The 23,587-nt window shown below is 39.2% G+C and overlaps 1 protein-coding gene across 2 annotated transcripts; it reads right to left on the bottom strand.

Annotated features, from left to right (window-relative positions):
• Positions 1-804: 804 nt before the first annotated feature.
• Positions 805-16,303, bottom strand: LOC132103303 (uncharacterized). Of its 2 annotated transcripts, XM_059508298.1 has the most exons (9): positions 16,212-16,303; positions 15,348-15,701; positions 2,766-3,119; positions 2,397-2,651; positions 2,176-2,263; positions 1,525-1,612; positions 1,335-1,367; positions 1,128-1,222; positions 805-972 (listed from the first exon to the last, which is right to left on the bottom strand). In XM_059508298.1, exons 1-9 carry the CDS (start codon positions 16,240-16,242, stop codon positions 912-914), a joined length of 1,359 nt encoding a protein of 452 aa, XP_059364281.1. In that variant the 5' UTR covers positions 16,243-16,303; the 3' UTR covers positions 805-911. The 2 variants fall into 2 exon arrangements, with proteins under 2 accessions (XP_059364281.1, XP_059364282.1); XM_059508299.1 differs by lacking the exons at positions 15,348-15,701; positions 16,212-16,303 and adding an exon at positions 3,622-3,762.
• Positions 16,304-23,587: the final 7,284 nt, after the last annotated feature.

The raw sequence follows: 23,587 nt of genomic DNA, 5'->3' as shown, positions 1-23,587 counted from the left end.
CATTCATTACATTCCTTACAATTAAAAATGTATTTAGAAGCAAAACAACACAAAACTGCATGTCCTTAAAGGGTTAGTTCACCCAATAATCTAAATGATGTCATTAATAACTCACCCCTATGTCGCATGGACTAGTCTGATGATGTTTTTCTTACCTTTCTGGGCATGGACAGTATACTACACGCAGTTTCAATGGAGGGACAGAGAGTTCTCGGACTAAATCTAAAATATCTTATTTCTGTGTTCCGAAGATGTGAGGTCTCACGCGTTTGGAACGACATGAGGGTAAGTTATTAATGACATAATTTAGATTTTTGGGTGAACTAACCTTTTAAGTGTCAAATTTCCATTTGCTATAGCCTATATATAATAACAAAAACTAATAAAGTCACAAAAACTTTATTATGCTTATTTGTTCTATTACAATAGTTGCAAATTCATTACATTCCCTGCAACTAAAAATGTATTTAAAAGCAAAACAACACAAAACTGCATGTCCTTAAGTGTCAAATTTCCATTTGTTATAGCCTATTTACATGTCCCCTCAAATGTTTCTTATAATTTAATGCATTTATTAACATAACTCTAAAGTTTACGTTTTTTTGAGCTCTAACTGCCATTCTTGTTTCTTTTAAGCAATGGTTACAATGTCAAATGCCAACGCAGATGCCAATAAATGATTTTATCAATCTAGTTCAAATGAAACACATTTATATTTGTATAGGAGAAGTAACCACACAACATTTTTAGAGCTAAAACACGCACACGCGCACACACACACACACACACACACACACACACAAACAAACACACACACACACACACACACACACACACACACACTAAGAGCCACGTTTGCTTTTATGTCATGATACAAAGCTGTAGGCCTATCTTAACTTCTGAAAGTATGATTAACCGTTCATCACTGCACTGTAGATGGTTGAATCATTCTCCTGCTCTGTGTTTGCAGACCTAGAAATAAATAAGATCATTACAGTGAAATACCCATACTCATTTTACTGTCAATATTATGTTAAGATATATAAATGTGGTGTCAAACTGTGTTGTTTTGCATCATCTCCATTACAGTATATTTGATCACAGTTCTATGTGTATTGAATGCTCACACTTGAAGCAGTTCTTTGGGTTTAATGGTGACAGATGAATATTGCACTTCATCTTCCTGCTGTACATCCTCAGCTCCTGGTAGGTTTTTGTTAGCCTAACAGCAAACAGATGATGAAGAACATTTAACAGACGTATAACTGTATGTATGTATAACTGTCGTCTTTTGTTGTGTTTAATGGTTACCTTGCTGAAAAAAAACAGCTTACCTCAGAATACCCAGTGTGGTTTTTCTGATGAAGCTGGTTGACCAAACAACACTTGTTGCTTAAGTTGGTTAAGTATCCAGCATGTGTACATATATATATATATATATATATATATATATAGACACATGCTTGATATATACATACATACATACATACATAAATGTATATTATATGTTACAAATATATTTACCTTTTTTTGAGGTTGAATCGTGCTGTAAAGAGAATCCTTGACTTCTTCTCGTTCTTTCACTGATTTTTCTTTCATTATTGCTTTCCTTCTAAGAGTAAATGTAACAGATATGCATTATAAATAGCACTGTTTAGATGATGCATCAAAATATTTTCAGGAAAGGGGGTTGATTCTGTGAAAATATTTTACAAATATTGCTTATTTCATTATTAATTTAATTTAATACTGTACACGTGGGCAAAAGTTATAGAAAAATTGATAAGGTCTCGGCAGAGAATTACCAGAACATTATCAATAAAGTTTAAAGTTATTTCCTTAAACCTTAAAATACAATAACAGATATGCATTATTAATAGCACTGTTTAGCTGATGCATCAAACATATTTTGATGCATATTTGCTTGATGTAACACCAAAATGTAACAAATTACATTTTATTTTGGGTAGATGCAGTTTGGCAACTTTGTGTCATAAGCCTTAACCACTGACCCTCACCAACATTACAAAACTCTCCTGACAATATAATCAGTGATCAATATAAACAAATCAGACCTTTTTTTGTGTGTGCTGTTAATGTTTAATTTCAACTGACGGTAAAATAGATTTATAATATATCGGTGTGTGTTAGTACAAACAAATCAAAATGTCCTACCTTCTTATAAGAATCACAGCTGTAGCGATGAAAACAAGTGAGACTAAAATCAGCACAATAATCAGAACAGTTGGGAACCCGGTGACATCTGTTGAGGACAACAAAAAGATATTGTCAGTTATGCACATCTCTCATTTACCAAATGTAAATATGATTGTGTGAATATGAACATTTAAACTTTATTAATTATAGATATAGATATATATATCAGTTTGACCAACCTTCAATATAAATGGTAATTTCTTCAGATGAAGTTGTTTTAAAGTTTCTCAAAGAACAAGAGTAATTCCCCGAGTCTTCAGCTGTTACTCTGCTGAAGGTGAGGACGGGCTCTGAGTGTCGAATCAGATCACGATTCTTAAACCACTGAACATCAGCTAAATTACCAGAACAGCTGAGTGTGCACGTCAAATTCAGAGAGTCTCCTACTATTGTGCTTCCATTTTCTCTTGACCTGCTCATGGACACTTTTAAATCTATAAAAATTCAAATTCAAATTGAACTGGGAGATTTATTTGAATAAAAACAAACAAAAAAACAAAAGAATCAAGAAGTATTTTTTTAGTTTAGAGTAAATCTTTTATATTTACCGTCTACTAAAATGTTCACTCCAGGATCACCTGTATATTTGTCTCCATTGGTTATAAATCTGAATTTATACTCTCCAGAATGTGTTTGATCAATATTACTGATCAAAAGAGAACAATTTGAGGTTTTGTCTCCAATGTATTGGAAGTTTTTTTGATTATTGTTGGTTTCATCATAAACATACGGCTTAACCGCACAGTAGCCATGGTTTGATCTCATTGAACACCACATCACTCGCTGTACTTGTTGACCATCTGGATATTCATATCTACAGTTAATAGAAACATTGGATCCCCTCGCAGCACAGACCGGACTCAGAGAAACATAACTCACACTCCATTGATTACTGAGAACACCTGAGGAGCACAGAACACTTGATTTATTTAGAGTATTTGTTACTTTAGATAGTTTAATCAGATCTATTCCGACACTATCTGTTACAGATATCTAAAATATCTATTAGGGCAGTTTTTAATAAATAATTTACATAATGAATCAATCAGCAATATCAGAGTACAGTGAAGTCCACAAGTCTGAGACCACATAAAAAAAAGCATTAAAACCATAAAAAAAGGTCAATAAAGAAAAGCTATGGCTTAAATAAATAAGAAATATTCAAGATTCTGTCACTAATCAAATGAGAAGATGGGAACTCCATGTACACCAGATATTAAAAAACATCTAACCTATTCATTAAAATAAAAAGAATTTTAGTGGCCTCATATTTGGTCTTCATTTTATATAGTCAATTAATTTTCAGTTAATTATAATTTTATATAAATTAAATGTAATTTTTTAATTAAAGAAAAATTGTCAACCAACAAAATGTAAAAAATGCATAAGAAAATATTTTCTTACCAGGCAGAAGAAGCAGAATAATTTGCAGCATTGTAATTCACTGTTTCAGTTATTTAGCTCACAGAAGATGTTTTAGTGTCAGACAAAATGCAAGAGAAAATGAAGAAAAGAAGAAGTTGCTATGACGGATGCTGATTTTCGATTTCCTTCCTAATATCATCAGCACTGATGGTCCCACATAAGAACCAAAAAGTGCAAGAAAGAATGAAACGTTTCTAAAGTTTCTTAAGATTATTTCCCCAGATGTAAAACATGCTTTAGCTTTTAAAGCTTTAAAGCTTTAAAGAAAATGTAATTTTTGACACAATATAGTCAATGTATAACTTCTTTGTAAATGTTTTACACCTGAGATTCAATCCAAAATAGCATCAGTACCTCTTGTTATGATGTGTGAGAAATGTACAGAGACATTAAAATTATTATTCAGTAAAAATCTTACTTCACAACTGTGGTCACCATTCACATAATAGTATTGAAAAGAACAGAGATTATGCTAAAAATTGCTAATTTTAAGTTTCACTGACAAACGTCATGGATTTTGAAAGACATTTATTCAAGCAAAAGAGTTGTAAAGAAATAATAATAAAAAATTAATTAATTCCTCTGATGTTGTGAGTCCGTTTAACTAGTCATACAGTATATCACATATCTGAACCTATTTGTTTATTTGGTCCCTCACTAACCTAAACACTGCAATATTATATTACAGGTTGCAGAAGCATCATGACTGCTTGTTTTCTGTTCATAATTACAGTTGGCTCCTCTGCAGTGTCACTTCCTGAGGATATATAAAAATTTACTTTGTGTGGTAATTTAATGGTTTTGTTATCTACTCTCTGATAAAAAGGTACAAATGCTGTCGTGGTACTTTTCCAAAAGGTAAACTTTGTCACGGTGCGGTAGGGTCGGCGCCGTGAAAAGAACAAGGTCAGGGTCCAGATGCAGGGAAGATTCACTTTAATCTTTAAAGAACGAAACAAAAAGCCCAACACGGCAAAAACAAAACGGAAACGAATCGCAGGGAACAAGCCGAAATACAAGCACGAGTAACATTCGTAATTAAAATTGACATTACAATAATCCAGGCAGGCAGAGAGGTGGGAGTGGGAGAGGTGGGAATTTTTCTGCTTTAAAAATAGCAGAAATCACTATATCTATGTTATGTATTTTTTTTTTTGTGTACATTACATTATCCCAACAGTTTCCAACTTTCAAATTCGGAGAAAATTATAGGTTAATTAGAAGACACGGCACGTTTCTTTATTTCCGTTTTGTTGCCCGTCTATTGCGTCATATAACCTTTGACCCCTCTAGTTTATCTAACTTCCTGTGGAACCTGGCGGAACGCCAAATACAAAGGTACAAAAGAAACAAGACACGGGTAAATATTGGTGCTGCGTTTCCAAGATGGAGAGAGCTTCGTGACAAGCTGAAACTACAGAGAGATGCCGAACTCGCTTGCATTCTAATAAACAGGTATGCATCCATTCAGCCAACTGTATCTATCCATATATTTTGTGAAACGATGATGTCTTGTGTAAAACGCAGACGGACTAGCTCTCATGTATAGTATAATGTAAATCCACATTTGTTCTATAGCTGGATAAAGTAGCTTCAAATGCAGTTCACTATCTTGTTCGATATCATAGAATAAACGTAATTATAATTATTAACGAAAGGCGACCGTGTTTTTTTAACATATATTACTACTAGCTAGATGGAATATTGATTTGATAGGGGTCTGATAATTCATATATCTCTCTGTTTGAAAAGACGTGATTGTCAAAATACTAAGTAAGAATGAGTGCAGAATGTGGGGAGCGACAGAGCGTGTGTTCCACACACATGGTGTAGTACATTCTAAGCTCAGCTTTATTGTACAAGGGGTGTCACTTTTATAGGGAAATGAGGCAATGGAATGTCTGGCAAATAACAGATGAACAAGCATAAAACACTGTATTGAGTAATCAGATATAATCAGATATCATGAAACTAGAATAAAGTTCAAATGAGCACATCATCCTTTTCATCACACAATGTCCTTTATCACAAGATGTTCACGTGTACGAGCAGAATCTTACACTCTCACAATGGCCACTTTAAGACAGTCGAAAACATGTTTTACATAACCGTGAACAATCCTGGGCATATCCTATGTTTCTTGATTATACTTTCTTAAACAATAATCATATGTGATATGTACCTTCAATTAGTATTCATTTTGTGATACAATTTTCAGAATAGGAATAAAAAATAGTTAGTACAACTCTTAATCAGGATTACACACATATATCTGATTCAGTTTTCAGGCTCTAACTCATAAGTATGCACATAATCATCTCCAGTAGAGCTATCAGCATCTGTTGGAAAATCCTCAGCTTCAATCACATTCATCTCCAGTCGCTCAGGGACCCTAGCAAAGGTCTGTACTGGATTGGCTATGTGCCCCATTGCTTGATAGGTATCTCTTGTGGTGAGCGCTGTAACAGAACGCATTACAGAAGTACTAATACATTGCATCACACACGGTGCTATTAGCAGAAGAATCACTATTAGTATAACAACAGGTACAACAGTATATAAAATCCAAGTTCCCCATCCTCCCCAGAGGCCACTAAGCCAGTTCAGCCAGGAATCATCTGTCTTGGGGTCTGGAATGAATTCTCTCATCTGGTCCACAATGTTAGTGAAGTTTTCTGAATTATCTGGAATGTAAAAACAACAAGATACTCCTAACATTTTACAAACTCCTCCCTGCTGCAATGTCAAAAGGTCAAGAACAAGTCTGTTTTGAACTACTGCTTCTCTCATCTTTTTCAGTTCCTCTGTTATTAATTCAATCCCCAAACTAAATTAATTTCCGCGATGGTTAAAATACAGCGAAATTTAAAATACGCAACTGTGATCAAAAGTACAGTGTGGCCAGTACTGCACATCCAATCACTCGACGCTAATAGTCAATTAATTGACTATTGTTGCCAGCCGTAGTGTAACAACAATGGAAAGCTTAATTCCACTAGCAATTAGTGATTACAACTCCTTCCCGTCTCTTTACGGGAAATGCGGGATAATTTTTAAATTAATCCCCTACTAGGATCCTACAGGGGTAAGCGCTATATTTCCTTCAAGAAATATACAAAAACACTTACCCCTTTTTTACGTAGGTCCGCCTGATTCTCCGGTGCGTCTTTTTCCCCACTTGATCTCGGGATTTGTCTCTCCCCGGTTCTGTAGGAGATTCCCCCCTTTTCGCGGACATAGCCCCCAGCTGTAAGAATAAATTGTATATTCTTGCCTTCGAGATCACAAATATAATTTTTGGTTCAGGTTGGGTTATCTGAGCAGAGAAGAGCAGGTACCCGGGACCTCAGCTTTATTGTACAAGGGGTGTCACTTTTATAGGGAAATGAGGCAGTGGAATGTCTGGCAAATAACAGATGAACAAGCATAAAACACTGTATTGAGTAATCCGATATAATCAGATATCATGAAACTAGAATAAAGTTAAAATGAGCACATCATCCTTTTCATCACACAATGTCCTTTATCACAAGATGTTCACGTGTACGAGCAGAATCTTACACTCTCACAGTATCTTTAAGGTAAAAGTAGTTTTTGTACCTATTTTTCTGAGAGTGTGGCAAAAGAGATCAGAACACTACTTTGCTTTGTTTAGTTCCTCTTCAGGAACTCGAGCTGCATCGAGAACGTTTGGGGAACGCGTCCAGCGTGACGTCTCTGAATAATGTGTATAATCAGTCCAAAGGAAGGGCGAGACGTCATAGGCGGGTGACTTTCGGATCTGCTGGAAGGAATGAAAGACGGGCAGCAAGTCCCTATCTTCTTTCTTAGCTCTCGGGGGTTCGGAAGCCCGCGTTTGCGGTACTTTCTCCAAGTTGAGAGGGCACTACGCACTGCCTGTCTTTCTCAGAGGAGATTGATATGGAAAGGCGTCGATGAGCTCGCCAGTTGCACAAGCACCAGTTACACACGCAGTCGGCTCTCGGGGGGCTGATTGTGCTTTTCTCGCTGTTAAGCACTCCGCTCTCGCCGGGCACGCTCCGAGGAGTGTGTCCGTGCCTGCGATCTTGCAGTCGCGGTCGTGCTGGGGCTCAGGCACGGCGGCGACCGAGATAGCGGGAATCGCACATGATCTGGCGAACGGGTTGGAGACGGCTCGTCCTATCTCCACCCGTGTTCACTAGATCTAGAGCTCGGTCTCGAGGCTTGAAAACCCGTGCTGTGGTTTCTTCGTCCTCGGAGGCAGAGCTCGCTGCAGCATTCATCTTTCTGATTGATGTTGTCTGTGTGACTGAGTAGCATAAAAAAAAAAAAATAGACATGCACGCTGCCGAGGCAACGCGTGTATTACATTGTTTCATATTTATGTGAGTTTTTTTTCTACACCAGACCGTGTTGACTCGTCTGGTTGTTGACTACTATATATTAATATTTATCTGACGATGTGAAGTTAGATGTGCAGGGGCTCTAGGGATGTAATTTCTTATGTGAGAACACGTGTGTACCGCTCTTCCTCTGAGGAAGTTGAGGCGGTCAGGGGCTGCTGGGCAGAGCAGTCCCAACCATGTTCCAGCCCCTCGTGCCGGGGGTGTCACTTTTGTACTCCGCAGACGCTAGAGTCAGAGTGGCGCTCCCAGGCCGAAGGCTTCTAGTGGAAAGCAGTTCTACGGACCGTTGTTTTTGCTGGATAGCCTTCATCATAACGTCCTGACACGTAAGGCCTAGGACGTTTTGAGGGCCAGCTCCCTCTGGGGAAGAGTGGTGTACACCGCATTACACGGTGCCCGTCTCTCCTCAGTGCCCTCAGGAGATCGATCTGCCAACCCTGCCGGTGTTCCAGGGCGCAGCGGTCTCCAGCGAGCGCTTCTCTCAGTTACCGCCCGGAAACGTAGCGGTGCTGAGAGGCTCGCTACCTCTACGGAGGTCTCTAGAGCAGCTAGTATGGTCGTCCCCTGCCGGTCCACCGCTTCAGGACACCGAGCTAGTCACTCTAGGCACACCAGAGGACAGTCTCGCGAGACTGGTTCCCTTAGGAGGTCACATGGTGGTGTGGGAGCCCCTGCCAAGTGTACTTCACGGGGTCCTGCCCCGAGCAGGCTCTGGTCTAGTCTTCCTAGCAGACGACGTGGGTCTGAGGACCGTCGTTTTTAGTAGACTTCAGCTACGAGAGTCCTGATGCTGTGGCTCAGGACCTCGGAGGGCAGGCCCCTCTGGGGAAGACAGGAGATCGATCTGCCAACCCTGCCGGTGTTCCAGGGCACAGCGGTCTCCAGCGAGCGCTTCTCTCAGTTACCGCCCGGAAACGTAGCGGTGCTAAGAGGCTCGCGACCTCCTGGGAGGTTTCCAGAGCAGCTAGTTTGGCTTTCTCAGTGGGTCCTGCACACTGTAGTGGGAGGCCACAGAATCCAGTTCTGGTGGGCCCCAAGCAGGCTCTGGTAATGGAACAGAAGTAGACTCTCTCTGAGGATGGAGACCATCGATGTGGTCCCTCCTTGGGTTGCAGAGTCTGGGTCCTACAGCCGGTACTTCGCTGTTCCAAGGAAGGATGAGGTAGTGTGTCCTTTTCTAGGTCTGTGCTTTTTGAACCTCTCAGTCAGGGGACTCAAGTTTAGCATGCCTGCACAGGCCAAGTCCGAGGACTGGTGTGTCACGATCTAACAAAAGATGCACTTATCTCCATCCTTCTTCATCGGAAGTTCCTGAGGTTTGCTTTTGGGGGCAAAAACCTACCAATACGGATCTTCCACTGGCCTTCCACTCTCACCCCATACTTTCACGACTCAACCACATTGACGATTGGTTGATATCAGCTCAATCTGAGCATATGACGGTTCTGCACCGAGATGTCGTTCTCGCTCACACGAAAGAGCTGGGGTTAAGACTTAATGCCAAGAAAAGTGTGCTTTCTCCAGTTCAGAGAACCACTTATCTGGGCATGGTGTGGGATTCAACCACGATGCAGGCATGTATGTCACCTGCTCGGATCGAGTCGATCCTCACTGCAGTCGCGAGAGTGAGAGAAGGCTGGTCACTCACTGTCAAGCAGTCGCGGAGATTGCTGGGTCTGATGGCAGCTGCGTCCAACGTGAATACTATTGGCCTGCTGTACATGAGACCCCTACAGTGGTGGCTCAAGACCAAGGGGTTCTCCCTGAGGGGAAACCCACTTCGCATGCTAAAGGTCAGGCGGCGCTGCCTACGTGCCTTGGATATGTGGAGGAAGCCTTGGTTCTTGTCTCAGGGCCCATTGCTGGGAGCTCCTTGTCGCCGCGGGATGCTAGCGACAGACGCGTCCCTCACCGGCTGGGGTGTGGTCATGAGTGGCCACCCTGCCCGCGGTTTGTGGAGTGGTCGCCATCTGACATGGCACATCAACTGCCTGGAGATGCTGGCCGTGCTTCGTGCACTTCGTTATTTTCTCCCAGACCTAAGAGGTTGCCATGTGTTGGTGCGCACCGACAACACAGCGGTGGTCTCTTACATCAACCACCAAGGAGGTCTGCACTCACGCCATTTATACAACTAGCGTACCAGTGGGCCCAGGACGAATTCCTCTCGCTCAGAGCACTTCACATTCCTGGGCATCTTAATACGGGAAAAGACATCCTGTTGAGGCAGGGGCCAAGGCCCGGGGAATGGCGGCTTCACACCGAGGTGATGAAGTAGAGTTGGAGAGTTTGGCCAGACTCGGGTGGATCTGTTTGCGACTCGAGACACATCGCACTGTCCCCTCTGGCTTCCTCTGACTCCTCCAGCTCCACTGGGGCTGGACGCCATGGTACAGATGTGGCCAAGGATTCATCTGTACATTTTTTTCCCCCGATTGCTCTGCTCTCTGAAGTTCTGGAGAGAGTGCGCCGGGACAGAGCCGGCTGCTGTTAGTAGCCCCATTCTGGCCGGGCAGGGAATGGTTCATGGGCCTGATTTCTCTTTTGGCGGCACTCCATGGGAGGTTCCCGTCAGGAGAGATCTCCTCTCGCAGGCGGAGGGTGCGCCCCCGCTTGGAGCTTAGAGGCTGTAGGTGTGGTCTCTGAGGAGGCACAACTCTTAGCTTCCCGTCTCTCAACTGATGTTGTAAGACCGTTCTCCAATCCAGAGCTCCCTCAATGAGGAAACTTTATGCCTTGAAGTGGAAGCTTTTCACTTCTTTGTGCGGAGACTGCCAGCTCGACCCAGTTAACTGCCCGGATGGTACAGTGCTGGAGTTTCTGCAGGCTCTCCGCAGGGTTGACCCACTCCACCCTGAAGGTCTACGTGGCGGCCATGGTGGCCTACCGCACTCCTCTCGGTGGCCAGTCAGTGAGCAGAAACCTTCTGGTTATATGTTTCCTCCATGGTGCGCTGAGGCTGAGGCCTCCGGCCAGAAGTAGCTTATGCTAAGCGGTGATCAGGATGCTATCCTAAGCCTCGAGTCCTCTGATCTCCCCTCTCCTGGAGTCAAGACTCACTCCTTCTGAAGTTTGGCCATTGGACGGGTTGTCCCCGATTTCTGCCAGGCTCCTTCTCCTTATCTTGCTTTAGCTGTGCTCTACGTCTAAGGTTACGTATGTAACCCTGGTTCCTCGAAGGAACGAGACGCTGCGTCGCAGTGCCACACTTCCGGCATCTCTGGCTGGCGCTTGTTTCATCCTTTGAGGCTGATTTCCGGCTTCGCCGCTCATGCTTTATGCTTCCTGGTCTCTGACGTCACCCGCCTATGACGTCTCGCCCTTCCTTTGGACTGATTATACACATTATTCAGAGACGTCACGCTGAACGCGTTCCCCAAACGTTCTCGACGCAGCGTCTCGTTCCTTCGAGGAACCAGGGTTACATACGTAACCTTAGACGTTTTATCACCACTGCATCTATCTGAATCTGAATCTTTTAATCCTGAAAATAAACAAAGTTTGAGGATTTAAAAATGTAAAGCATAGAAAAGTCATGACATAAAATAGAATAAATATGTAATATTTTTTTTTTTTGCTTGTTTGGATGTTGCTAATGTGTATTGTTGACTGTCAACTAAAACATTTTATTTTCAGTCAGGTTTTGAATATCAGTGGAATCAGTTGGTGCATTATGAGATCAAATTAAAAAGTCTTTAAAGATAAAATAATTATTTCAAACACTACAAAATATCACAAAACATTTATTATTCATTTTTGGTCTGTAATGCTGCATAGCTGCAAGTTTATTAAATTCGTACAAAATAAAAACAAACAAAAAGTTTATTATAAAGGCAAAACATACAAAACTAGGATACAAAAAAAGGATACAAAAGTGGAGCGACAACAGTGAAGGACGAGAGAGGACCAGGCCTGGACTTTATTTTTTGTTTGGTTTTTGTTTGTGCACGACAGTCGTCCGTGAGGGGCTGTTGCGCTGTTTTGTCTTTATTTTGTCATTAAAAGCTTTATTTGAATGTCCGCCGGATCCCGCCTCCTTCTCCCTGTGGATATGAAGTTTGTATATTGTTACACTGGTGCCGAAACCCGGGAGGAAGGAGGGACGTGCTGCTGAAGATCCCTCACCGCCTGTGGTGAACCTGCGGTGCCATCGAGCAGGGTGAGGGAGTGTGCTGCCATGGATTCTTACAAACACTGCTACAGCAGTGATTCTTAACATTTTTTGGGGTCAGCACCCCCTACCCATTATCCAGGTCCCTCGTCAGCCCCATCAAATAAAATGTAGTTTAACTTTTCACCCTAAATATTAAAGCTGATTAATATGTTGTGTTAATGAGGACTATTACTATATTTACAATAGGCTACCATTCAAATGTTTGGGGTCATTATGATTTTAAGGTATTGACACTTTAATTCAGGGATCCATTAAACTGATAGTGAATTCCTTTTTACAGTAGTAAACTATGTGACAATAAGTGTAATGACATTGATAATACAGAGTTTTTAAACATATTGGTGATTTTCTTTGCTATGGCTTTGATGTTGAGGTTTCTTACACTCTATCTGACTTTGACCCTGTTGCCCCCAAAAGGTTGAAGAGACTTGTTAAAAATTCCTGTTTAAAATATATCCACAAGGAAATTTTTAAAGAAGAGATTTCAGTTTGTTTGTCCTTTCCTGGATCTCTTGAACATGCTTTTTACTTCTGCTGTGATTATATCTATAAGTTTTGGGTGAATGTTTTCCATTAGGTTTCAGTAAAAAAAAAAAAAAATTATATATATATATATCCCTTAGAAAAATGTAAAATTGGTTTTAGAAAATGCCTTGTTTTTAGGAATATATGGATTTCCCTATTTTCTGACTAAACATGATAATTTTGGTGGGTAAATTTACACATCATGTAAATGGAAACATATATAACCCATCCTTTGCTATATTTCTTAGATTCTGAAAAAGTATTTCAAAAATTGCTATAAAAAAATTTACATTAATTATATTTTATGAGTGATAAATAAACTCTTTAAACCAAACCAAACCAACTCAAACTCAAACCAACTGCAGCCAATCAGCAAACAAGAAGCATTCATATTCATATTTTCAAACAAGAAAGAACCAGAAAAAACATGTTGTGCTTTATCGTGTTTCGGCTGGTAGCTGTTACACTGAAGTCAGGAGTCATTGCTATGGAAATGCTTTCTTTATCTTAACTGCCTAATCTCAACTCTAAACATCGTCCTTCACAGCTGCCACAAAAATTATTTTATCAATCTTAAAATGTTCAAAGAAGCACAATTATATTTGGCAGAGGCAGCTCTTCATCTGAGAATTTTAGAGCTGAAAACACACAAACTGTACAGCCGACACATGTTTGCTTCCTTCATGTTAGGGATTTTTCATCTTCAACTTCTACTATTAACGTTTATTTTACTGAGTAATTAAACACAATGTAGGTGATTTCATGTTTTATCTTAGAAAGGGGACATTTGGTCAAAACAATGTAGACAAAACCAGACTCTCATTTTGCTGCTTTGTGTTTGCAGACCTAGAAATGAAGAAGATCATTTCAGTGAAACACACAGAAACTCATATTCACTAGCAATATTATTTCAAGATGGACAAATATTTTTCTTACATTAAATATGATGAATCGTGAATCATGTCACATCATATCCATAACTACTGGTGAGAATAAATAAATGAAAAAAAAATTACCATAGTGATGTGTCTCTTGAATTCTCACGCTTCCTGCAGTACATCTTTGGTTTCTTGCTGGTTTGTGATGGTCGAGTAGACTGCGTCATCCTAACAGCAAACAGATAAACAGAACGTGTCTTTAAATATAGGTCTAACTGTCATAGTTTGTTCTATTTCATGCCTACCCTGCTGAAAATACCAGTTTAGCTCAGCTTCTGATGAAGTTGTTTGACCAAACAAGAAGTTGGTTGAGAAGCGGGTCCTTTCAACAGGGCATTATGTACATCTTATACAATTATAATTTTCTAACTTAGCACAGTGCTACACATAATAACACTTGTTGTGATTCTTACTGTTTTTACATGTCATGTTTACTCCCTAAGGATAAATGTTTTATGTTTGTAAGTTTTTATATTTAGGTTTCATATTTACAGTTGTTTGAAGAGTGCAGTAAAGAGAACCCTCGGCTTCTTCAATCTTCTTCTTTGGTTTTACTTGAGTTTTTGTTTTCCTTGTAAGAGAAAATGTGACAGAATTATTTATTTAATGATTCCTTATAAAAATAAATCAAAAAAACATGAAGTGATCTGATGCAATTTATTTTGGCTGCAGTTCACCAGCATTGTGTCATAAGCCTTAACCACTGACCCTCACCAACATTATAAAACTCTTCTGACAACTATGCACAGATGCACCAAATCATCTCTTTTCTTCATTCTGCTTTCTAATCTAAGTTTTTCAGCTGCTGGACAGACTAGAAGGACAGAAGTCTTCCTTCCCACCTAATGCTGGTGTCATGTATCCTGATCTTTAAGCAGGAAGAAATGGATGCAAAAATTTCCTTAAATGATAATTTATAGAATTTGGATTTGTCTCATTTTTGGTGATGTTTGAATCATTGATTCTGTCACTTTCTTATTTAAGCAGCTTTGAAACAATCTATATTGTATAAAGCACTATGAATAAAGATGACTTGACTTGTGGAATATCAATTAATGTTTTATTCAGATTGACTGAGAGATTTATAATACATTGGTGTGTGTTAGTGTGTTAGTTACCTTCTTATAAGAATCACAGCTGCAGCGATGAAAACAAGTGAGACTAAAATCAGCACAATAATCAGAACAGTTGGGAACCCGCTGACATCTGTTGAGGAGAACAAAAAGATACCATTTATTGTCAATTATCTCATTTATCAAATATAAATATGATTGTGTGAATATGAAAATTTTAATTATATATATATCAGTTTGACCAACCTTCAATATAAATGGTATTTTCTTCAGATACAGTTGTTTTAAAGTTTCTCAAAGAACAAGAGTAATTCCCCGAGTCTTCAGCTGTTACTCTGCTGAAGGTGAGGACGGGCTGAGTGTCGAATCAGATCACGATTCTTAAACCACTGAACATCAGCTAAATTACCAGAACAGCTGAGTGTGCACGTCAAATTCAGAGAGTCTCCTACTATTGTGCTTCCATTTTCTCTTGACCTGCTCATGGACACTTTTAAATCTATAAAAATTAAAATTGAACTGGGAGATTTATTTTAATAAAAACAAACATAAAAACAAAAGCATCAAGAAGTAATTTTTTAGTTTAGAGTAAATCTTTTATATTTACCGTCTACTAAAATGTTCACTCCAGGATCACCTGTATATTTTTTTCCATTGGTTATAAATCTGAATTTATACTCTCCAGAATGTGTTTGATCAATATTACTGATCAAAAGAGAACAATTTGAGGTTTTGTCTCCAATGTATTGGAAGTTTTTTTGATTATTGTTGGATTCATCATAAACATACGGCTTAACCGCACAGTAGCCATGGTTTGATCTCATTGAACACCACATCACTCGCTGTACTTGTTGACCATCTGGATATTCATATCTACAGTTAATAGAAACATTGGATCCCCTCGCAGCACAGACCGGACTCAGAGAAACATAACTCACACTCCATTGATTACTGAGAACACCTGAGGAGCACAGAACACTTGATTTATTTAGAGTATTTGTTACTTTAGATAGTTTAATCAGATCTATTCAGACAATATCTGTTACAGATATCTAAAATATCCATTATGCCAGTTTTAAGAAATTTTCAATCAGCAATATCAGAGTACAGTGAAGTCCACAAGTCTGAGACCACATAAAGCATCATTAAAACCATAAAAAGGACAATATTTAAGCCACAGCTTTTCTTTAAATAAGAGATATTCAAGATTCTGTCACTAATCAAATGAGAAAATGGGAACTCCATATACACCAGATATTAAAAAACATCTAAACATCTAACCTTTTCATTAGAAAATAAAAAGTACACAAAATAACATTTTAGTGGCCTCAGATTTGGTCTTCATTTTATATAGTCAATTAATTTTCAGTTTATTATAATGTGATATAAATTAAATCAAATAATAAAAAAAAATTAAGAAAAATGGTCAACAAACAAAATTTACAAAATACATAAGAAAATATTTTCTTACCAGGCAGAAGAAGCAGAATAATAAGCAGCATTGTAATTTAGCTTACAGAAGATGTTTTATGCAGAGTGTCAGACAAAACGCAAGAGAGAGAGAGAGAGAGAGAGAGAGAGAGAGAGAGAGAGAGAGAAAGAAATTACTATTGCGGATGCTGATTTCCATTTCCTTCCTAATTTCATTAGCACTGATGGTCCCACTGTTACGACCCTATTGTTTTTTGTGTTTTGGTTTGTGTGTCTGCCCAGGTTGCTGCTGATTGGTTCCTGCAGACTCATTGCTGTTGTCCTCTGATTGGTCTTCGCTCCTTTAAAAGAGATGACAGCATTTCCTTTAATGGGGGTGGCCATTTTGTGAACCATGCTGTTTGTACTGTGCTTGTATTGTTTAACCCCTGTTTGTATACTAGATTGAGATTGCTTGGATATTTGTTGCTTTGTAGTGAACCTCTGGCTTACTTGAACCTTTTGCCTGTTGTACGATTGTGATTTTGGATATTCCTCTGAACTTGATGTTTCTTCGTAAATCTTTTATTGTGAATATTGTAAATAGTTTTGGGAAAGTAAGGAGTTAGACGCCACCTTTTGTTTTTGTAATATTTGGATCTCTGTTTTTGGATTAGGTAGTTAGGTTAAGAGAATTGTATTTTTTTTTTTTTGCTTCTTTATTTTGGATAGGTAATTTAGAGGGTTTAATATTTAGCACATTTTGTTTATTATTTTGGCACTGTCAGCTCCTGAAAGTGGACTCCCAAATAAAATTCAAAAGAAGTTGATGGTTCACGCTTGTTTTTTCCCATGTTACGCTCTACCCCTAGATGGGGCGTAACATGGAAATTGGTGGCTCGTCCATTCTTGGTAAATTGGTAGCTCATCCATTTCGTCCATTCCAGTGGAAAGTAATGAGTCATTTAGTTGTTCTGTTGTGGTTTCTCTTTGACTGGGATTTTTCTTTTGGTAAGGGAGGAGTTACGGTGATTAGTATGTCATCCAAATTTGAACTCGATAAATTTACGATCGCGCCGACAGTAGAACAATTGGTGGTAAAAGACCCCTTACTGGCCATCCAGTTGAAAGAACTGGAAGTGGAGCTAAGCCGAAGCCAATACCAAAGTCAGCTGTTTCATGTCCGAGCGGTAGAGCTTGAGACACAACGAGATGTCTGGGTGAAAGAGCTGGAGCTCGAATTGAAGTTTGGGCAGGCTAAGCAGTTACAATCTCCAGTGTTACGGGGAAATACTCCTGTGTAGACGCCGGTAATCACTTCTCCTTTTCTTCCTGCAACATTGCCTGTGTCTAAGTCCTGACGCTGATGTTGATATTAGTAAACAAATTTCATTAGTCCCTACGTTTAGAGAACGGGAAGTTGACGCGTATTTCATTGTGTTCGAGTGCATTGCAGCCACGTTAAAGTGGCCGAGAAATATTTGGCCTTTTTTGTTGCAGTGTAAACTTGTTGGGATGGCGCAATGGGTATGTTCGGTGTTGACACTTGAACAAAGCATGAATTATGATTCGGTTAAAGTGGCTGTATTAAGAGCGTACGAACTTGTTCCAGAAGCGTACCGTCAAAAATTTAGGGCTAATTTGAAAAACCCCAGTCAAACATTTGTCGAATTTGCACGTGAGAAGACTACATTGTTTGAGAAATGATGTGTAGCGAGCAAAGTCACTACGTTTGAGCAGTTAAAGGAACTAATTTTGATGGAAGAGTTCAAAAACTGCGTTTCAGAAAAAGTGGTAGTTTATCTCAACGAACAAAAAGTTTCTTCTTTAACTGAAGCTTCGGTTTTTGCAGATGAATTCGTGCTTGCGCACAAGGTTGCTTTTCAGTCCCCACGTTTGTCACGTCACACTGTTGTGAATAGCAACTATAGTTCTAAGAGTGCAGATGCTGTGTCCCTAGATAATCACACAAATGATTTATCATTGATGTCAAGAGAATGTTTTTATTGCCATGAAAAAGGACATTTGATTGCTGTTTGTCCTGCATTACAGAGGAAAAGCCAGAGGAAGGCTCAGAATGCATCAAAGTCTGTAGCTTTTGTATGCGCTCATTCTCCTGACTCCTTACCCTCTATTGATCCTACCTTTGAACCTTTTATTTGTGAAGGTGTAGTGTCATTGTCTGAATCAGATTCAAATTCTAGAACAGTACGTATTCTTCGAGATACTGGTGCCGTACAAACCTTCATCTTGGCAGATGTACTTCCATTTTCAGCACAATCTAGTTGTAACTCAGAAGTTCTAGTTCAAGGAATAGAACTTGGGGTTGTAAGAGTTCCTTTGCATACTGTGTACTTGCGTTCAGACATTGTGACTGGTTCAGTTAAAAGTCATGTTGTTACTTTGAAGTCATGTTGAAGTTGAATACTTTGAAGTCATGTTGTTCTGTTGCAGTTGACAAAGCTGAGATAGCTGACCATACAATCCCGTATTTTATTGACGACGGAGTGCTAATGCGTAAGTGGAGACCTGAGAGCTTAAAGCAAGATTGGAGCTCTGTGTTCCAGGTAGTCGTTCCTAAGTCATATCGAGAACATGTACTGAGTGTGGGGCATGACCATGAGTTGTCCGGACATTTGGGTATTAAGAAGACCTATCTTCTTAAACATTTTTTCTGGCCCGGCATGAAGTCTGCAGTTACCCAGTATTGTCGATTGTGCTATGAGTGTCAGGTTGCTGGAAAACCAAACCAAGTTATTCCTCCAGCTCCCTTGAAACCCATTCCTGTAATGAGTGAACCATTTGAGAAACTAGTTATTGATTGTGTTGGTCCTTTGCCAAGAACTAAATCTGGTCACTCATATCTGTTAACGCTGATGTGTTGTGCTACTAGGTTCCCTGAAGCCATTCCCCTACGTTCACTAAAGACTCAGATCATCGTGAAAGCCATAGTGAAGTTCTGTACAACATTTGGTCTTCCAAAATTCATTCAATCCGATCAAGGATCCAATTTTATGTCTAGGCTTTCCCGTAAGGTAATGAAAGAGTTTAGTATTAAACCCTGTACATCTAGTGCTTACCATCCACAGTCCCAAGGTGTCCTCGAAAGATTTCACCAAACTCTTAAAACTATGATCAGAACTTACTGTCTCCAACATGAGAAAGATTGGGATGAGCAGATTCCTCTTCTGTTGTTTGCTGTTTCGCAACACCACTCCGGAATCCCTTGGTTTTACTCCGGCTGAGTTGGTCTTCGGACATACCCTTCGTGGTCCATTAAAATTGTTGCAAGAGCAATTACTTTCTGGATGTCTGCCAGGGTTTTCTTCTAAGAGTGTCCTAGATCATGTAAGTTCATTTCGTGAGCGCTTGCATTCTGTGTGGAAGTTAGCACAACAGTCCTTGTCAGCTTCCCAAACCCGTATGAAGGGAACATTTGATAAAAAAGACTGTTCAACGCTCATTTGAAATAGGCGATCAAGTTCTTGTGTTGCTACCTTTGCCTGGCTCTGCACGTTCTAATTCTAAAAACTCACGTTCTCGTTCTAATTCTAAAAACTCCATCAGTGTTCCTGTAACTTCTGTGACTCCAGTTGTAGTAGCCTCTGTAAATGCAGCTTCTTATGATTATTCTCCAAGTATGGATGATCTTCGGTTAGGAAGTGCATGCCTTTCTGGTGCACGTCTTCAAAATTCTGAAGCTTTAGTAACTCTCAATTCTAAGCTCTCTCATTTATCTAGCTCGAAGTGAAATTGTGCAGTTGATTGAGAAGTATTCATCGATTTTCTCGGATGTACCTACTGTGACTCATGTGAAAAAAAAAAGTGAAAAAAGTGAAAGTGAAGTGACATTCAGCCAAGTATGGTGACCCATACTCAGAATTTGTGCTCTGCATTTAACCCATCCGAAATGCACACACACAGAGCAGTGAACACACACACACACACACACTGTGAGCACACACCCAGAGCAGTGGGCAGCCATTTATGCTGCAGCGCCCGGGGAGCAGTTGGGGGTTCGATGCCTTGCTCAAGGGCACCTAAGTCGTGGTATTGAAGGTGGAGAGAGAACTGTACATGCACTCCCCCCACCCACAATTCCTGCCGGCCCGGGACTCGAACTCACAACCTTTCGATTGGGAGTCCGACTCTCTAACCATTAGGCCACGACTTCCCATGTGCTAATGCATGAAATTGATGTTGGTGACCATCGACCCATTAAACAAAATGCTTACCGTGTAAACCCTGTGAAACGTGAAATCCTGAAGAAAGAAACTCAGTATTTGATTGAAAATGGTTTGGCTGTACCCAGTTGTAGTCCGTGGTGTTCTCAGTGTGTGTTGGTCCCAAAGCTGATGGAACGTCCCGTTTCTGTACTGATTACCGAAAGGTTAATCAACTAACCAAGGCAGATTCCTATCCTCTTCCCAGAATAGATGATTGCATTGATCGCATTGGCAGCACTAAGTTTGTAACTAAGCTAGATCTACTTAAGGGGTATTGGCAGGTGCCGCTGACTGAACATGCTTCGGAGATTTCAGCATTTGCTACCCCTGATGCTTTCCTTCAGTATAAGATCTTAGCTTTTGGGCTCAAAAATGCTCCAGCGACCTTCCAACGTCTAATGAATTGTGTCTTGGCTAATGTACAGAACTGTGAAGCATACTTGGATGATGTGGTCTGCTACTCGAATACTTGGAATGATCATTTGAAAACTCTAGAAAAAGTGTTTACCAGATTTCGAGATGCCAATTTAACACTTTTAATGTAACAAAATGTGAGTTTTGTCATGCTACCATCACTTATTTAGGCAAAGAAGTTGGTCATGGTACTGTTCGCCCTGTGGAAGCCAAAGTGCAAGCCATTGTTGATTTTCCTGTGCCTAAATCAAAAAGAGATCTTAGATGATTTCTTGGGATGGCCGGGTACTATCAGAGTTTCTGCAAGAATTTTTCTGTTGTTGTGAAACCCCTCACAGATATCCTTTGCAAAGATGCCAATTTCCAGTGGAATGATAACTGTCAGTGTGCATTTGTTTCTTTGAAGAGTCTGTTATGTATTTCTCCTGTTCTAGCTGCTCCTGACTTCAGTCGACCTTTCAAACTTGAAGTGGATGCCAGTGGAAATGGTGTGGGTGCTGTCCTATTACAAGAAGACGACCAAGGAGATGACCATCCTGTATGTTACTACTCTAAAAAGTTTAATCTTCATCAAGTAAACTATAGTACCATTGAAAAGGAAACCCTAGTTCTTTTATTTGCTTTACAGCATTTTGAAGTATATATCGGTTCTAGTCCACAACCCATTGCTGTATACACTGACCATAATCCCCTTGTTTTTCTCCAAAGAATGTGTAACAAAAACCAGAGACTCATGCGTTGGTCACTCATCTGTCAATTACAAATCAATTACAAGAAGGGTGCTGACAACGTGATAGCAGATTCTCTGTCTAGGTGTTAATTGTAAACTATGTAAAACATGTTGTGGGGGTGTTACGACCCTATAGTTTTTTGTGTTTTGGTTTGTCTGTGTCTGCCCAGGTTGCTGCTGATTGGTTCCTGCAGACTCATTGCTGTTGTCCTCTGATTGGTCTTCGCTCCTTTAAAAGAGATGACAGCATTTCCTTTAATGGGGGTGGCCATTTTGTGAACCATGCTGTTTGTACTGTGCTTGTATTGTTTTACCCCTGTTTGTATACTAGATTGAGATTGCTTGGATATTTGTTGCTTTGCAGTGAACCTCTGGCTTACTTGAACCTTTTGCCTGTTGTATGATTTTTAATTTTGGATATTCCTCTGAACTTGATGTTTCTTTGTAAATCTTTTATTGTGAATATTGTAAATAGTTTTGGGAAAGTAAGGAGTTAGACGCCACCTTTTGTTTTTGTAATATTTGGATCTCTGTTTTTGGATTAGGTAGTTCGGTTAAGAGAATTGTATGTGTGTGTATATATATATATACATTTTTTTTTTTTTTTTTGCTGCTTTATTTTGGATGGGTAATTTAGAGGGTTTAATATTTAGCACATTTTGTTTATTATTTTGACACTGTCAGCTCCTGAAAGTGGACTCCCAAATAAAATTCAAAAGAAGTTGATGGTTCACGCTTGTTTTTTCCCATGTTACGCTCTACCCCTAGACGGGGCTTAACACCACATAAGAACCAAAAAGTTTCTTAACATTATTTTCCCATCTACAGATGTAAAACATGCTCCGAAGTTATAAAGCTAAATACATTTTTGACACATTATCCTTTAAGTCAAGGTATAATTTCTTTGTAAATGTTTTACAACTGAGATACAATCAAAAAATAGCATCAGTACCTCTTATGTTGTGTAAGAAATTTACAGACATTAAACCACTAAATCTTGACAACTGGTCACCATTCACATAATAGTATGGAAAAGAACAGACATTCTGCTAAATGACTTATTTTATGTTCCACTAACAAAGGTCATGGAAATATATTTTCTAAATATGAATATGATTTTGTAGATATGAAAATGTGGTCACACTTTCTTTTAAGGTCCAATTGTCGCTATCAACAAACCATTAACTACAATAAACTTTTAAATTGCTGTTTATTAATAGTTGGTAAGGTAGTTGTTTAATATGTAAAATATGGTCATGAAGAATATGTGCTTTAGAAGTACGAATAAACAGCCAATATGTTAATAAAAGGCAACTGGCTAATAGTGAGAACACGTCTTTATACTCAAATACCCTATACTCCCTTAATCAAAACAAACAAAACAACAAAAGCATCAAGAAGTAATTAGAGTAAATCTTTTATATTTATCATCTACTGAAATGTTCACTCCAGGATCATCTGTGCCAATTTTTTTCTCATCGCACTTGCTGTACTTGTTGCTCATGTGAACATGTAAATCTACAGTCAATAGTGACACTGGATCACTTCACGGGACAGTTCAGAGGAGGATAACACACACTGATCACTGACAACACCTGGGAGCACAAAACACTTTATTAATTCTATAAAATATCTACTGTGACATTTTAAATGAATGATGCATAATGAAACCATAAGCAATAACAGAGATACAGTGAGAAAGGTCTGAGAAGACATTCATAATCAATAGGATGTTTCATTTAATCCTAGAAATAAACAAGGTTTTATGATTAAATAAGTAAATTAAAGAAAAGTTATATCATAGAGATGGCAAGAATTGAGATTCTGCACTATTTATATGACACTAGTCAAGCAAACCTGAACACCAGATAATTAAAAAATTCAGAAAATAAAGTAATTTATTTGCAGGTTTTACATTTACAGTATAATGATGTAAATACAATGGGCTAAAGCATCAGTACATTTTTATTATTATTATTATTATTATTATTTTTATTTTTTGCAGGACCACATTTCCCAGATTCACAGGTCAGATATCATGATGTCACTTCCGGAAGCTGCAATCGC

This window comes from Carassius carassius, chromosome 24 (genome assembly GCF_963082965.1).
Source record: "Carassius carassius chromosome 24, fCarCar2.1, whole genome shotgun sequence".
Taxonomy (NCBI): domain Eukaryota; kingdom Metazoa; phylum Chordata; class Actinopteri; order Cypriniformes; family Cyprinidae; genus Carassius; species Carassius carassius.
Note: the sequence above shows the minus strand (reverse complement) of the source record. Positions and strands in the feature narration are given on the sequence as shown.

Excerpts from the sequence above, each read along its gene's own strand:
- LOC132103303 (XM_059508298.1), bottom strand. The coding sequence starts at position 16,242 with ATGCTGCTTATTATTCTGCTTCTTCTGCCTG. Across the intron at positions 3,120-15,347 it reads AGTGAACATTTTAGTAGACG|GTGTTCTCAGTAATCAATGG; the intron begins GTAAATATAAAA and ends TGTGCTCCTCAG. Across the intron at positions 973-1,127 it reads CCCAAAGAACTGCTTCAAGT|GTCTGCAAACACAGAGCAGG; the intron begins GTGAGCATTCAA and ends ATTTATTTCTAG.